Source organism: Elgaria multicarinata, chromosome 9 (assembly GCF_023053635.1).
Source record: "Elgaria multicarinata webbii isolate HBS135686 ecotype San Diego chromosome 9, rElgMul1.1.pri, whole genome shotgun sequence".
In the NCBI taxonomy this organism is placed as follows: Eukaryota; Metazoa; Chordata; class Lepidosauria; order Squamata; family Anguidae; genus Elgaria; species Elgaria multicarinata.
This window is the reverse complement of record NC_086179.1, coordinates 17,789,190-17,805,322: the sequence shown is the minus strand read 5'-3', so window position 1 is coordinate 17,805,322 and position 16,133 is coordinate 17,789,190. Positions and strand designations below refer to the sequence as shown.

The following is a 16,133-nucleotide window of genomic DNA, read 5'->3' as shown; positions in this document are numbered from 1 at the left end:
GGTAGCACGTGATGGAGCAGAGGTTCAGGTCTGAACCAATATAGAGACCGGGGCCTAATCGACGCCAAACAGGATATTGCACTATGGAAGTGGTATGTAAGGGGCAGGAGGCACACGACTGCTTTATAGCGGTATTGAAGTGCACTGACAACTGTTGGGGCCCATTGACACATGCCATTTAGTGCTTTCACAGTGCTATATGAACTTATGTAAACCTATATGGCTTGGGTCCAGGTTATTTGAAAGATCGTATTCTCCCTTATGAGCCTGCCCGTGCTTTGAGATCTTCTGGAGAAGCTTCTTTCAGTCGCACCATCTTCACAGGTGCGCTTGGTGGGAACATGGGAGAGGGCCTTCTCGGTGGCTGCTCCGGTGCTCTGGAACTCTCTTCCCGGGGAAGCTAGGCTGGCTCCCTCCTTGATGGGCTTTCGGAAGCAGGCTAAAACTTGTTTGTTCCAGCAGGCCTTTGGAGAATAATCTGGTGCTCCATCTATGTTAATGTTTTATAATTTTGTCATGTATTTTAATTTTTTTTTTTTTTGTACATTTCTTTTTCTAGGTTTTACAATGTATGTTTTAAACTTTGTAAGGCTGCCTTGAGGCCCAGTATTGGGCAAAAGGTGGGATGCAAATAAATATAATAACAACAACAACAACAACAACAATAATATATCCTGCTTGGTGTGGCTCCTGCCTTTTATATACCACTTTCATGGTGCAATATCCTGCTTGGTGTAGAATAGGCCTGGGAAGAGAGGAAGTGGCACTCTGGAATTTTAAACGTCTTCCTTTATTCAAATTCTTAAATGTATTGTATCAGGTTAACACTATTCAATTGCTCCCGTGAGTAACAGCTGTTGTATGTAAGAAGCTGGATTCTCAACCAAAACGTCCACAGATTGCAGCAGATTCCCTCGTTGCTGCTCATTTTCTCAAAGTTATTCTTGCCATTCTCTTCATACTTAATTTGTGTCATTAAATGGCTCTGTTTTCTAAGCAAAGTTATTATTTTTCCCCTAACAGGGAAACTGGTGATGGTCACTTTTTGGCAAACCTGACTGCTCAGAAAGATTACCTGTGAGAGGACAGGCAATTACTTATTGTGTGACCGGCTTCTGCAGCTTCAAGCCCCTCCTTGTAAGTGCTGTTCCTCTGGTGAAGTATCTCAAATCATCCTGTTTTACTGGAGGCGGTGAAGTTTTCCTGAGCCAGGCTCAGAAATGGAGTGTGTGTGTGTGTGTGTGCACAAATAAAAGCCTACTTCAAGGAAGAAGCAAGCTTTTAACACCCCCAAACTCTTCTCTAGCTCAGATCAAAATTGCACCAGCCCCTGGGAGAGGGGCACGTCCCATGCTGGGGTACATGGTTACCGAGTGTGTCGCAGGCCAGGGCAACAAGGAAAGAAGGCAGGGAGGAAAAAAACCTTCCTTCTCCCCATACCTCTCCAGCTATTTCCACTACGATCACCATCAAAAGGTAAAGAGGGTGTTGAAGGCTGAGCAGGGGGCTGCTTTTGGAGACAAAGGAGGGTGGTGAAAATGACAGTATGATTTTTCTGAGCCCTTGGGTTGACTCATTCAGATTATCTGAGCTCTTCCCATTTTTTGCAGTAGCTCCCAGATACTTTCCGAGCAAGTCTGAAGCGAGCTTTACGTAGCTCGTGTCAGATTCAGATATGGAGCCAACATGGCTCAGCGGTAGAGTGTTTGCTTTGCATGCGGAAGGTCCCAGGTTCAATCCCTGGCATCTCCAGGTAGGGATGGAAAATTCCCAGTCCTGGAGAGCTGCTGCCAGTCATAGAATCATAGAATAGCAGAGTTGGAAGGGGCCTACAAGGCCATCGAGTCCAACCCCCTGCTCAATGAAGGAATCCACCCTAAAGCATCCCTGACAGATGCTTGTCCAGCTGCCTCTTGAAGGCCTCTAGTGTGGGAGAGCCCACAACCTCCCTAGGTAACTGATTCCATTGTTGTACTGCTCTAACAGTCAGGAAGTTTTTCCTGATGTCCAGCTGGAATCTGGCTTCCTTTAACTTGAGCCCGTTATTCCGTGTCCTGCACTCTGGGTGGATCGAAAAGAGATCCTGGCCCTCCTCTGTGTGACAACCTTTTAAGTATTTGAAGAGTGCTATCATGTCTCCCCTCAATCTTCTCTTCTCCAGGCTAAACATGCCCAGTTCTTTCAGGCTCTCTTCATAGGGCTTTGTTTCCAGACCCCTGATCATCCCGGTTGCCCTCCTCTGAACACGCTCCAGCTTGTCTGCGTCTTTCTTGAATCGTGGAACCCAGAACTGGACGCAATACTCTAGATGAGGCCTAACCAGGGCCGAATAGAGAGGAACCAGTACCTCATGTGATTTGTGAGTTTCAGCAATACCGGGCTAGATGAACCAAGGGTCTGACTCTCCCATGCTAGAAGCATTCAAGAGGAAGCTGGACAACCATCTGTCAGATATGCTTTAGGGTGGATTCCTGCACTGAGTGGGGGATTGGACTCAATGGCCTTGTAGGCCCCTTCCAACTCTGCTATTCTTTGATTCTATGACTCAGTATAAGGCAATTCCTACATTCCTATGTAGCTCACCCACCTCCACCATCACCACTATCTGAAGGCCAATCTAGACATGATGCTATTCCCACAGCAAGCCAACTTCTGCATGGGGGGATCTTCCAGCACCACTGAAGGTGACTGCAATTCTTCCCCCATCTGGCAGAACTTTCTCCACAGCATGTCTCCTTTGCACAAATCAGGAGACTCGTATGACAAGCTTGTCCTTGATATTACAGTGGGTTAGTCACCATGCACGGGCAGCCTGTTATGGCAGTTACATTTCTGACCAATCTCTTACTTTTGATATAAGATGTGACAGGGAAGGCACCTGTCCTAGGCAGCAACTGGGTGGCTTCTGTGATATGAACAGTGTCTTGCATACTGTTGGCATTACGTAAACATCGTTGTAAGCCCCCTCTTCCGGCAGTCCTCTATTCCTTAAAACAGCCTATGATGCCCTCTAGATGTTTTGGACTACAACTCCCAGCATTCCTGGAAACTGGCCATGCTGGCTGGACCTGATTGGAGTTGAAGTTCACAACATCTGGAGGGTACCAGATTGGAGAAGACTGCCTTAAAATCAAGACTTTAACTTTCCTCTTCTACTCCCTGTCCTGAACCCCACACAGAGCAACCTCACGGACATTTCCCGCTATAATCAATGTCATTAAGAGATCTGTTAGTGCCATCAGGGATATCTTGACTGTTTCAAAAGATAGGTGTTACCCTACATTTGGAGACCCTCTTTACACTGACTCAGAACCCTGCCTCCATGATCACTTATTTGTGACGCAGGGAGGCCACTCAGACCTGTACAGAATTTTAAAATCGACCAACCTCTGCCAGACTTTGCAAAATAGCCAAGGTATTTATATGGTCAATTAACCATTAATGGCAAAGAATAAGGAGCCTCTTAATATTGAGGGGCTCTTGACAGAGCCCCTAATTATCAAGGGGCTTCTTAATCTGTGGATCTTAATCCATGGGTCATGCAAACAAACAAGGAAAATGGGGCAATAAGCGTTTAAATAAAAGCTAGAAAAAACAAAATAATTCCCTTTCATTCACACCAGCATGTGTGTGTGTGGGGGGGGGGGGGGGGAATTGTGAAAAGCAACAAAAGGAAAATGTGCCACTGAAACTTAACACAATTCAAATGTATAGCATTCAAATTTATAAAAACAAATATTTTACCGGGCTTTGGTCCATGTGTCACCTAGAGACATCCATAGCTGCCCTTCCTCATTTGTGACGGTGTAACGCAAGAATTCTATTGTATCTTTTGTTAAGAGGGGGCTGAGAACTGTTCCAGCAAGCTCTGGACCTCCTGTTGCTTGTACCACCTACAATGCATATACATAAATAAATAAATGTTATGCATATTTATATATTGTATTATAGAACTGATAACAGATGTTGGTAAGGAAAAAGTAGAGATATAGCCTGCTATTTCACAAGCATTGTCAAGGAAGATTAAATGCTTGCTTATTTGGAGAAGGGCTGTAGATCACGTGCCTTGCATGTAAATGCCCCTAGGTTCTGTCCCTGGCATTTCCAGGTAGGGTTGTTGCCAGACAGTGAAAACAATATTGAGCTCGATGGAGTCTATGGACCAATGGCTTTACTTAGTAGAGTGGGAAGACCTAAAGACGGTCATGCATGCACTGATAACTTCAAGGCTCGGCTTCTGCAATGTGCCCAGTCCGGAAACTTCAATTAGTTCAAAATATGGCGGCCAGGTTGGTCACTGGTACAACCAGGGGTGATCACATTACAACAGTTTTAAAATCTCTTCACTGGCTGCCAATTAGTTTCTGGGTGAAGTATAAAGTGTCGGTTATTATCTTTAAAGCCCTACATGATTTGGGTCCAGGCTTCCTGTGGGATCACCTTCTCCCATACAATCCGCCCCGCACACTCAGGTCCTCTGGGAAGAATCTACTTCAGTCAGCAAAGACTAGGCTGACAACCATTACCCAGAGGACCTTCTCTTCTGCTGCTCCCAGACTGCGGAATGGCCTGCCGGAATAGACTTGTCAGCTTGACAGCCTTTTAGCATTCAAGAAAGCTATCAAGACTGATCTCTTCCGGCAGGCCTATCCAGTAGAATTTTAGGATACTTTTAGGATGTTTTTAACAGTGTATACTATGTCTTTAATCAGTATTTTATGTATTTTATGCTTGCTGTTGTTCTCCGCTTCGATACAATTGGAAAGGCGGGTAAGAAATAAATTATTATTATTATTATTATTATTATTATTAGTAGTAGTAGTAGTAGTAGTAGTAGTAGTAGTAGTAGTAGTATAAAGCAGCTTCCTGTGTTTCTTAAGGCTTCAGATTCTTTGCTGCCTGCTATTCCATTTCTTTCCTCTATGCATGCAATACAGTAGACTCCCTAACTGGACAAGACATTGCATACATCTTGTATCTGGGTACGGTTGAAAAATGTATATGCTGGGCGGGGGGGGGGGGGGTGTTGGGGTGGAATAGCCTCTTTCTCCATTGAAAAAATTGTAAATGAAGGCTTGGTCCTTTCCCAGTTTTGACTTTCATGTATGTTAAAGGGAAAAATATGTGCTACACTTTTGGAGGCAGGCAAAACCATTTTTTGTTCCGGCAGGCTTTTGGAAGTACTCTGGACCTGCGTTAATGTATTGGATCCTCCCTCCCTTTTTAATCTGTTATTGTTTTTTTAAAAAATTTAAACATGTTTTTAATTTCTATTTTAACTTTTCTAAATGTATATGTTTTAATTGTACATGTTTTAATCTTGTAAACCGCCTTGAGTCCCAGTATTGGGGAAAAGGCAGGAAATAATAATAATAATAATAATAATAATGATGATGATGATGATGATGAGTTTGATAGATCCTCATGCTCTGCTGCTTATATTGTGCATTTGCATTTTGAGCTCAGGGTAACTAGGACCCAGTTACCCATTTTAGTAGTCTTGGCCAAAGTGAGCATTTGGAATTGAATGGCCACAATGTTTGCAATAACACAAAGCATTTTAGTGGAGGCCCGGCTTTTCATTTTCAGCGCCTGCACCCTCAAGTTATCCCCGCTGTCAATTTTCTATTTGATTAGATTTTGAAGCGTTCAGAGGGACAGATTGAGCTACTCCATGATACAGCACGTTTTAAATGAAGAAATCGTCTTACCATATTTAAGGGAGTAAACAGAAAATGAATCAATTCAGGTGCGCTAGGATTCTGGATGTGTAACTTTAACTTAGCCTGCAGGAGGGGGGAAAAGAGAGAGGGAAGGAAATAATGCTTTTTAGGAGAGGACAAAGTAAGGTAATGTAACACAGAGCTTGCATTTAAAAGGCCTCAAAGTCAATACTGGATTACTAGCTAAAATACTGTCAAGTAGTAGGAAAGATTATGCAGAGATCCATGACCTTGTCAGTCAGACAGTTTCTTATTTATTTATTTATCCATAGTAAATACACAATGGTTTGAACTGAACAATTTCCCTGAACCAAGGACCTCTAGTTCACAGGATAAAATCAGACCCACTAGGCTGCCTGATTTGGAGCATTTTTCTCCCTCTCTCATTATACTAGAACCCAATGGGGTCATTATCTCATGAAGCTGATTGGCGGAAGGTTCAGGGCAGATAAAAGGAAGGACTTCTTCACACAGCGCAGAGATAAACTATGGAATTCGCTAACACAAGACGTAGTGATGGCAACCCATTTGGATGGCTTTAAAAGGGCGGATTATACAAATTCATGGAAGAGAAAGCTATCAATGGCTACTAGTCCTAACGGCTATGAGATACAGGCAGTATTTATTTATTTATTGCATTTCTATACTGCCCAATAGTCAAAGTATGCCTAATTATACCAGTTCCTGGGGAACATGGGCGGGAGGTGCTGTTGCACTCGTGTCCTGCTTGTAGGTATCCCGTGGCTGGCCACTGTGTGGACACGCTGCTGGACTAGATGGATCTTTGGTCTGATCCAGCAGGGATCTTCTTATGTGGGGACTCAGGTCAGGACCTTCCCCTTCCCCTTCCCCAAAGCTTTGCTTCCTACGAGATGGGAGAGGGAGCAAGAGAAACTATGCAGCAGCCTCACTCTGCTTTGCTCCTGAAGGCAAGGGAGGAGCAAAACCAGCAGCAGACTCAAATGGTGACTCGAGGAGACGGCTGAATCCTGAGCCATCTTTGCTTCCCACTCTTCCTTCTCTGACTGGGCAAAGGGTGGAGGGAGCAAAGCCAGCTCAGAACGCAATCGGTTCCATGATGTGCCAGATGATTCTTCTTTGCTGCTCCTTTGCCTTCCATGATTGGCAAAGGAAGAGCAAAACTGGATGCCAAGTTCCTTCCTCCAGGCAGAGAGAAGGAGGGAGTGATTGCTCCATGTTTCAGAGTGATTGTTCCGCGTCTCTCTCTCTGCATGGAGAATGGAGCCAGATGATGTCAGGGGGTGGGGCTTCGGGGAAGGGGTGAGGCTTCCAGGGGTGAGAGGTCCACCCCATAATGTCATCCAGTCCCTTGGATTGGTCCTGGGAGGGAATCCAGTCCCTGGGAAGAATCTCATTCCCTACCACTGTCCCAAACCATAGTTTTGATGACTGATAAGATGCCTTAGGCTTTGCAAACCCACTTCATGCTGTAGTTTCAAACCATGGTTAGGATGAAACAGCATGACTGTGAAAGTCACTGTGCCCTTGCTGATGGAGAGGAATGCAGCCCTAGCACAACTCTAAAAGAAATCCTCAATGAACTATCAATTCAGTAGCTGATCATTTTCTCAGGATCGTTTCTCCAATACCTTTCTTAAATCAACAATTGAGAAGCAGTCTGGAGAAACATGGACAAGATCCTATAATCAGTTAAACAAACTGGGCACAGAGATGCAGTCCAGAGGAAGCAGACGATATGTGGCAAAAGGGAGGTGAAATATTCCAAAAGGCATTTCAGTGGCAGCAGCAGGTAAAAGAAATAAATCAGACTACGTACAGAGCTTTGACTAAAATGCGAAAGAATGGCCTTCTATGAGCATTTTGCTTATGGTCACTTACCAGAATGTTGAAGCCATGCTTAAATTTTTGCAAACAGTCAATAAATTCATCTGGAGGTGGAGGTTTTGCACGGAGCGTTAAGACACCCTCTGGGGATCAAAGAACAAAACAAAACCACTTAGCAGAATCTCTTGGAGAAATCCACATCAATGACAAAGGTGGTGGTGGGTGGGTGGGAGATTGACACATGAAACATAATAAGATGGTTGAATGTACTGTACAACTTTCGACACCACTTCTGAATACCTCCCGATGTACAAGAAGAAGTAGCACATCAGAGAAAGAGGTCTGAGCTCGGGCTTTTGCCTGCTGTGCTAATTTTCTATCCACAGGGAGCTTTTAACGTAGGGTCACTTAACCAGGAAATGGTTATGTAATCGATCGTGGGAAATAATTAGGAGCCTCTTGATACTGAGGGGCTCACAACAGAGCCCCTAATTATCAAGGGGTTTCTTAATCCTTGGATCATGCAAACAGACAAAGAAAATGAGGCAATAATCATATAACTAAAAGCTAGGATCAGGGGAACAATTCCACCACCCCTCTCTCTGCCACTTGAGGAGGTACAATTCGTTCCTGACAGAGAGGTATTCTCTTGCAAATGTAGATCAGGCCTAAGTGTCTTCCTGTTCCCCCACATTCATCTTCAGCATTTCCTTTGGCATATTTCAAAACTGAACTCCAAACCATTCCTAAGAATCATTTTTGTTAGTTGAGATCCCATGTCAAAGCTTGTCAAGACATAAGGAGAGGAGACCACAGTTCTCTTGAGTGCTGATTATTCCTAGCTATCGGCACATGGCATGATTGATTTATCTACTCACAACATTTCTATACTGCCTATTGAACAAATGTTCTCCAGGCTGTTAACAAACAGAAGTTATAATGCCAGGCCCCAGTGGCCCCAGAGGGCTCACCATGGTTGATGCTGGATTCCCTTGGTTTTTATATATTTATTTTTAAAAATCCCCCTCTCTTTTTTTTTTTTTTTTAAAAAAAAAACATTCATAAGGGCCCAATGCTCAGAAAAGAATTATTATTTATAATTTATTTCATTTATTATTTAGCACATTTTTATACTGCCCAACAGCTGAGGCTCTCTCGACAGTTTACAATTAAAACCATAATATACAAAAGTCAAGATTTAAAACTTAATTTTTTAAAAAATATATAAAACCAGAATAAGTTATAGTCCAAGGAAAGCTTGTCTAAAAAGATATGTTTTCGGGGGGTGTTTGAAGGATGTTGCATTTTCTGCCTCCTGAACCGCATGAGGGAGGGTTTCCAGAGGCTGGGTGCTGCTACAGAGAAGGCCCCGCCGACGAGGTTCTTCATGAAGAAATTCTGTTCGTCTTGAATTACCCAGGGAGGGGGCTGCAGCTGCTTTGCCTGGTGCTTCGCTTCAGAGCACCAGTCTGCCCACCACTGCCCACCTCCGAGTAAATTTTCAGGAGCCCCACCAGGTCAGCATTTGCCCAGGGTCCCCTTAAACCAGGTGCCAGTCCTGCAGCAGAGCAACGGTCTGAACAGACTCCTGCCTATCAATGAAGCCATCAAGATGCAATGGGAGGCATTAACTGGACAACTTCCATCTGTACTGTAGTGATCTGGCAGGTTTGTCTACCATTTCCACATCTGAAAAGTTGATTTTCCTACCTACTAGGGAACAGACAGACATCATGGATTTGGAAAAAGAGTTCTGTTGAGGTCAAAGGGTTGCTACACTAATAAGAGGGAGCCTGCCTCTTTCAATGCCCTGGAGCTCCATTGAACACATATTGAGTTCTACACCTGCTAATGCTTATCTAACATTGAGAGTTCACTTCTGTGCATGGAACATGAGGCACATGTGGGATGGCCTCATGCACTGGATCAAACTGGTGTGGGACGTTGATTAAGATGCAAGGTTTAGATGTGGGAAAGCAAAGTTCAATTCCACACCTGGCTGTAAAGATCCCTAGGGTGGGCTTGGGTAATTCACCACATCTCCCATCCTAACCTATGTCACAGAGCTGTTGTAAGGCTATTATTGGAACTACGAATGGAAGAGAAAACTCTCAAGATGCTGGAACAAAGATTTTATTTGTTTAAAAGCCCTGGTGGAGATGGCCAGAACTAGACACAAATACTGATGAAGTGCTGCTGGCAAAAAACAGCAGCCCCGTGTCTTGGTCTGCTCCTTCCCTTCAGAAATGTCCAGTGAGACAATGCAATCACACTGAAAATTTATTCTCCCCTGGAAATGATGGTTAATAAGTGCAATTCATTGCAGTGAAATGTCATATTCAGGGCGATCACCCAACTAAAGAAAATATTATTTGATCAATCAAATCAGTTTTAATTAGTTAATAGATTAAGCAATTAACTCTGCATATATGTCCATTTTATTAAAACAATAGTTTGCAGTCAGAAAGCATAAGTCTTGTGTTGGCTATGTATAAGCAGCAGAAGATGGTGCCTGCAACCTGCAGTTTATTTTAAAACATCATTAACCTTTTTTTAAAAAAGTGTTGTGCAATGAATCAAGGTAACAGTTGATTAACAAGGCTTTTCAGTTGATTGATCTAACCAATAACTGATAAAATATTGCCGCCCTACTCGCATCATGTGCTTTGTATTACTACGTTTTTCAAGGGAGAGGAGGCGGAGAAGGAGGGGGACCCAGGGCTGCCATTTTCAAAGGCAGCCCCATGTAACATCTAGTTCTGCCCTAAAAACCTAAAAACCTGCTCTGAGCATCTTGGAAGAAGGAGGACTGGATTAAAATGCAGCAAACAAATAATAACAAGGGAGCCTGTTGAATTGCAGCGGACGGCCCCCAACCTAAATTCAGGTTGATATTTAAAGAGAACAGAGCAACCCTAATAGTTAGGGGACACGAGAACCTATGGGGAAACTACTTGAGTGAAAGGAACAACTTTACCTCCAGGTCCTTTCTTTTTGTTCTTCTTTGATTTCTTCCTCTTTGAAAGTTCCGCAAACGCTTCCGCTGCTTTCTGAAGTTTGGTGACGAAATATTCAATGTCGTCCAAAATATGGTTTAGAATTTGCTAAGGAAGAACAACAACAACAACAGAAAAAAGAGTTCAGAAATGCCAGAGATTCCACCCAAACTCTAGCACGGTTAGTCATTAAGAAGACTGAGAAACGGAGCAGGGAAGGAGGAGAACATTCATCTACAGGAAGCGACATGTGCGTTTCCACATTGCTCGAGCCTATATTTTCCTCCGTTTTCCGAAGCCACCGTCATTAAAAGCTCTTGCTAGGTGGGATTTGCGATTATTAAGTGCTGGGCCAAAGACCAATTCTTTCTGCATGTTCTCCCACACACACACAAACTTCTTGTTGCAAGATTATTCTACTCTGGGGTGGTATGGAGAGCTATTTTTCCCCCTAAGCCAACTTATTCTTCAGACGGCTGGCTGTTATGAAGTTATAAAACTATTAATGGTTGACAGTCGGGGTCCTTGCATTCTGGCGAAAAATAAGAGGGTTTTTTACCACTTGAATAAAGTATTTTTAGCACTCAGCACAGGAGGCAGAGGAGGCCTTGTGTAGGTGAAAGATCCATGGCGGAGCCAAAGAAAGTTCTGAAGCATGCTCTTAACTGGAATTGTGCTTGTTCTTGCCAGTGGTGGGCATTGTGCAGGACCTGAATACAGATCTCAGTTTCAGGTCTGTGCTATAAAAAACCACCCCTCTGCTCATGAGGCAGTGTAGTAGAGTAACTAGAGCAGGGGTGCAGAATCTCAAGCCCAGGGCCCAAATCCAGATCTCCAAGGTGCCCCAGATGGGCATGCCCCCTACCCCTTGCCCCACTCCTTGTCTCCGAACCAATTGTTTGGAGGTTTCCCAGCTTTTGTACAGTTTATCCCCCTTTCTAAAGAGTTGATTTGCCTCCCCTAGGGACGGATGAGAAAATTTCATTCCTGTTGGCAAATCACATGAATGTGACCCGTTCCCAACCTACAAAGTGAACAGGAATGCAATTCCTGGGTCCGAATCCGGATTGGGACCGAATTGGGCCAAGGTGATCCAAAGTGCTTCGGGCCACCTTGGCCTGACTTGGAGTGATGGTGAGCCACAAGCAAGACCTATCTGAGCCATCCAGCGACCGGCCGGCCTCGATGAGAGCCATCATTTTAAATGAAGATGGGACTCTGCCATTTCCTAGATCTAAGATCTCAAACAACAGCAGCCAAAAAGGTCCATTTCCAATTGTTGTGAGCAAAACCCAAACCTCACATACAATGCTTCACAAGGTTTGAACAACACATGGCACACTCACACACTTCTTCCACTTACAACGTCTCTGTCAATCTTCGTTGCCATCAATTCAGCAGTCTCTTCATGCTCGTGGAACTGTCGTGCTTTCTCAACTAAGGAAAGAATCATATGAGGTGAACCATCCAACAGAGCAAAGACGTAAGGAGATTGTAAAACGACTCCCTCATCCAAGGAACCCATAAGAACAGAAGCGAAAGGAATATTTCTGAATCCACCAAGGACATCGCATCTTGCATGCAAGTTGTGAAACTGAGATCCACTCCCATTTCCAAAGAATAAGATTCAAACTGTTCCAGAGATTTTGGGGCCGCTCTTGTATAGTAATTCTATCTTTACTATTAAAATGTACATCCCATCCTTCAATCATATCATCAGGGTGGCTCAAAATAAAATAAAATAAAATAAAATAAAATAAAATAAAATATTAAGTATTACATAAAAACAAAAGAAACAGCAAATCTATTAACCCAGCATAAAAGTAAGAGGGCAAAGTAAAGCATTTCAAAAGTTTAAAAGCCTGGGGAAAGAAAAGGTGTTTGCCTATATCAGAAAGTCAGAGTACGTGTCACATGAGCCTCATGGGGAAGAGGATTCCAAAGCAGAGATGCCACCACTGAAAAGCCCTTGCACTGGTAACCACCCACTGCACCTCAGATTGTGGGGAGAATCTGGAAAAGGGTCTTGGATGACTGTCCTGTCATCATCTTTAATGTATAATAGCTGCCCATCTTGAACAGAAAAGTATACATTTGACCTCTCAGATCTATAAACCATTTTTGGCCACCAAACACCCTTGCAAATAAATCCATGAGCACTTTTTGCTTTCGTCTACTTGAAGGACCACTTCCTCCCATATATTCCTGCCCAATTGCTAAGATCATCTTCAAAGGCTCTTCTCTACGTGCTGCCACCCACAGTGGTGCAACGGGCGGCTACCAGGAAAGAGCTTTCTCTGTAGTGGCCCCCTGTCAGTGGAATGCCCTTCCCAGGAAAATCCACCTGGCATCTTCACCGTACATGTTTAGATGCCAGGTCAAGACCTTCCTCTTCCAACAGGTATTTAATATTTAATTTAATTTAATCTGATTATTAACATTACTGTTGACATTTTCATATTTACTATTTTAGCATTTTGATATTTTCATTGTTGGATTTATTATTTTGGCTGTTACTATATTGATGTTTTGGGTTTTTTTATGATTATGAACCACCCCCAGGACATCTGCCAGCTGAATAGTATGGTCAGAATCCAACGATACCTTTCTGCCCCGATTCCCTTCCACAAGCAGTGGGTCCACCAATGTCCCGTTGCGCAACTGAAGCCCACCACTTATGCGAAGGAGATTTAGCACTTCTTAGAAAAAGCCCTGAAATGAGTGGAAATGCTGAAATCTGGAAGGAGCCTCTGGTCAGTGCAGCTTCCTTATGTGAGCTCCGCCAACCTGCCTCCTTCCAGAAATGAGTGTTTCCACTCATTTCAGGTTGCTCCGGAAGCACTAAATCATTGTTGCGCAAGTGGAGGGGGCTGCTTGTGCAATGCAATCAGCGGGGGGAAGACGATCGGTGGGGGCAGAAGCGCCCCATTGGATTCTGCCCTATATATATACTTACTAAATAAAAAAGTAAACCAGTAAGTGTTCACTGGAATGGTAACGCTGGCCCTTTTGCCGACAGTCTAGTTATAAAAGACGACTTGCACCTAGAGAGATGGCTGGTTTCTGTGGCCCAGCATCTTCTGTTCTGACTTGCATCAGCTCTGCCTGGTCCCAAGTGTCAGGGCAGGGCCCGGATTAAGGCCAGCTGATGCCCTAAGCACAGCCCAATAATGGTGCCCCCTTGGCCCTTCCATTGCTTAGCCGGCAAGACATTCAGACTCAATAAGGGCTGAAGGTGAAATAAGACATTAAAAACTCAGTTTTCTTCAAGGCCACCCCCCACGCCAGGTTGAAATTATAAACAACAACAAAATCAACACCTGTTTGATTGGGTGTAATAAAATAAAGCACAAATAATAATAATAATAATCATAATAAATGCCGCTCTTAGAATATGCCACTAGGCCCTTTCTATGAATTCGGAATTCCTTAAAATTAGATGGCTACAGCTATGGTACCAGTACTCTGTGGTGCCCTCCCTCCCCTTGGCGCCCTAAGCACGTGCTGATATTGCTTAAAGGTTAATCCAGGGCTGGTGGTGGGGTTCGGTGGGGGCATTCCTCCAGCCTCCCCAACCGAGATCCTTCAAAATGAAGGAGCCAAGAATGAACGTGGGACCTTCTATGTTGCAAAGCAGGCATTCTGCCATTGCAAGGGTATCAAACTCCTTCCAGCTCAAGAGCTGAATTCAATTTCAGAGAAGCTTTCAGAGCCGAAAGAAGAAGGGCCAAAATTAGCAGAAAGAAAGAAAGAAAGAAAGAAAAGCCTACTTTTGCTCACAGCTCTTAGTGCCAATAACTAAGTCCTAGGAGAGGCATCTCAAACATTTAGGATGGGGGAAAATGTGCCAAAAGGTGGGAAATTGCCTTATAACGGGTGTTCAGGGAACAGGGAAAGGGAACCTGGTCATCTAGAGAAAATCTGTGGGCTGGATTTGGTTCCCAATGGCCGGATCTGGCCCACGGGCTACTGGACTGGTAGAACTGGTTTGCATCTGGCACAAAGTCAGTAAAACCGGGCTCCTTGCCTGTACACTTAGTAGGCAAGCTGCAGGGTCCATGGACCATACCTAGCGATGTGGGCGTGCCATGATTCTGCAGGAATGCAGAATGGGGTAGCAGGAACAAGTCCCAGCTTCTGCAGAATGACAGCTTTCATTTAAAACACCTGCACACACCTACCCATAGGCACACACTCTATTTCATGTTTACCCGGAGGTAAGTCCCACTGTGTTCCTCCCCGGTAAGTGGGCAAAAGGTTGCCACCTAAATTCTGCAAAAGAGGAAAATATATTTGCATCATTTATTTTCCGTATAAATGGTGCAAAGCAAGGGAAAGCAGAATTTAGCTGACCTTTTGATATTGTGAGTATGCAAAGGTGTGAGTACATACACCTCTGCCAATATTCTGCCAGGAGGTTCATCACAAGCCAGGGGTCCAGCCGACCCACCAAAAGCATCATCTCCGATTTGCAAGGTTATCTCAGAGTTTCAGCAACACTCACAATCTCCTTGTTCGGCTGCCCAAGCGGACCAGGCTGCTACCCGGCTCCTGACATCCACCTGCGTAACGGTACCTGGGGGGACAGGAGCTGGTGCTCTCGGCGGTGGAGGAATGGCGTGGTCAGCTTTCGAAATCATCCTAGGCAGCAGACATGACAAATCACATTGGAAACACCAAGAAAATGAAATATTCCCCCCCCCCCAATGGTTTATTTAAGCAATAGGGAATGGGTGGCGTGGGGTGTTTAGAAATGAACTCTGTATGCTGAAATCTCAGGCCTTAGCTATACCTAAGGTTTATCCCGGGATCGTCCCAGGGTCATCCCTGTTCGTGTAAACAACACACAGGATATCCTGGGAGCAGGCCGGGACGATCCCGGGATAAACCTTAGGTCTAGCTAAGGCCTCAGATACATTGTCAGCTCTTGTCTCTCGGGGCAGCAGTACATGGAAGCATCCATAAATGACCAATACGAGCCTTTCAATGAGGCTGAATATGATGCACGTCTGAGCCAAAGCAACATTAACATCTTCATACGGCAGGTGCATAAGCAAACAAAACACGCATTGCTCAAATCAATTCAAAATGAATGTATGCTTTCTTATACTATTTTGAGCAAAGGAACACTTTCTTTCCAGAAAATCAAGTGAAAGTGTAGACATCAATAAAGATCCGATTTCACTAAGAGGTGGGGAAAGTGAAAGCCCACAACGTTTCACAGGTGGGGATTTGACGTTTTGTTTTGTTTGTAAAGGGCTTGAAGCCATTGTGGAAAGAGAAGAGGTGCCCACATGGGATTTGCAGAGTGCCATAAAAAGAAAAAGAACTCAGAGAGTGCCCTGGATTGCAAACAGGGAGGTGTGTGTACAAAAAGTGGCAACGTATTCTCACCCCTAGCAGGAGCGCTCCTGTTCAAAGTTCACGCATGCTTTGCCCTCCTCCAAAATACCACGAGTTGTAAGGAGGTCCAGTTGGGCGTTCCGCTTCCCCACCCACTCAGTTCTCCATGTTTCTTTCCCAATATTCCATTACTACCAAACATTCTCAGTCTTTACTGGGCTCGGGTTTTGTCCTTCATTTGCCATCATAGATTTTCAATTCAAGG

The 16,133-nt window shown here is 44.2% G+C and overlaps 1 protein-coding gene across 4 annotated transcripts in view; it reads right to left on the bottom strand.

Moving 5' to 3' along the window:
* The window catches only part of EPS8 (EGFR pathway substrate 8, signaling adaptor), a 176,353-nt gene that overhangs the window by 32,103 nt on the left and 128,117 nt on the right, over window positions 1-16,133 (bottom strand). For 3 of the 4 annotated variants that reach the window (XM_063134846.1, XM_063134849.1, XM_063134847.1), the window contains exons 8-13: window positions 15,030-15,166; window positions 11,889-11,962; window positions 10,507-10,633; window positions 7,584-7,672; window positions 5,712-5,786; window positions 3,745-3,893 (exon numbers count right to left, since the gene is read on the bottom strand). In XM_063134846.1, coding sequence (XP_062990916.1) covers window positions 3,745-3,893; window positions 5,712-5,786; window positions 7,584-7,672; window positions 10,507-10,633; window positions 11,889-11,962; window positions 15,030-15,166 — 651 coding nt within the window. The remainder of the gene's footprint in view (window positions 1-3,744; window positions 3,894-5,711; window positions 5,787-7,583; window positions 7,673-10,506; window positions 10,634-11,888; window positions 11,963-15,029; window positions 15,167-16,133) is intronic. The other variant, XM_063134848.1, reaches the window with a different exon arrangement.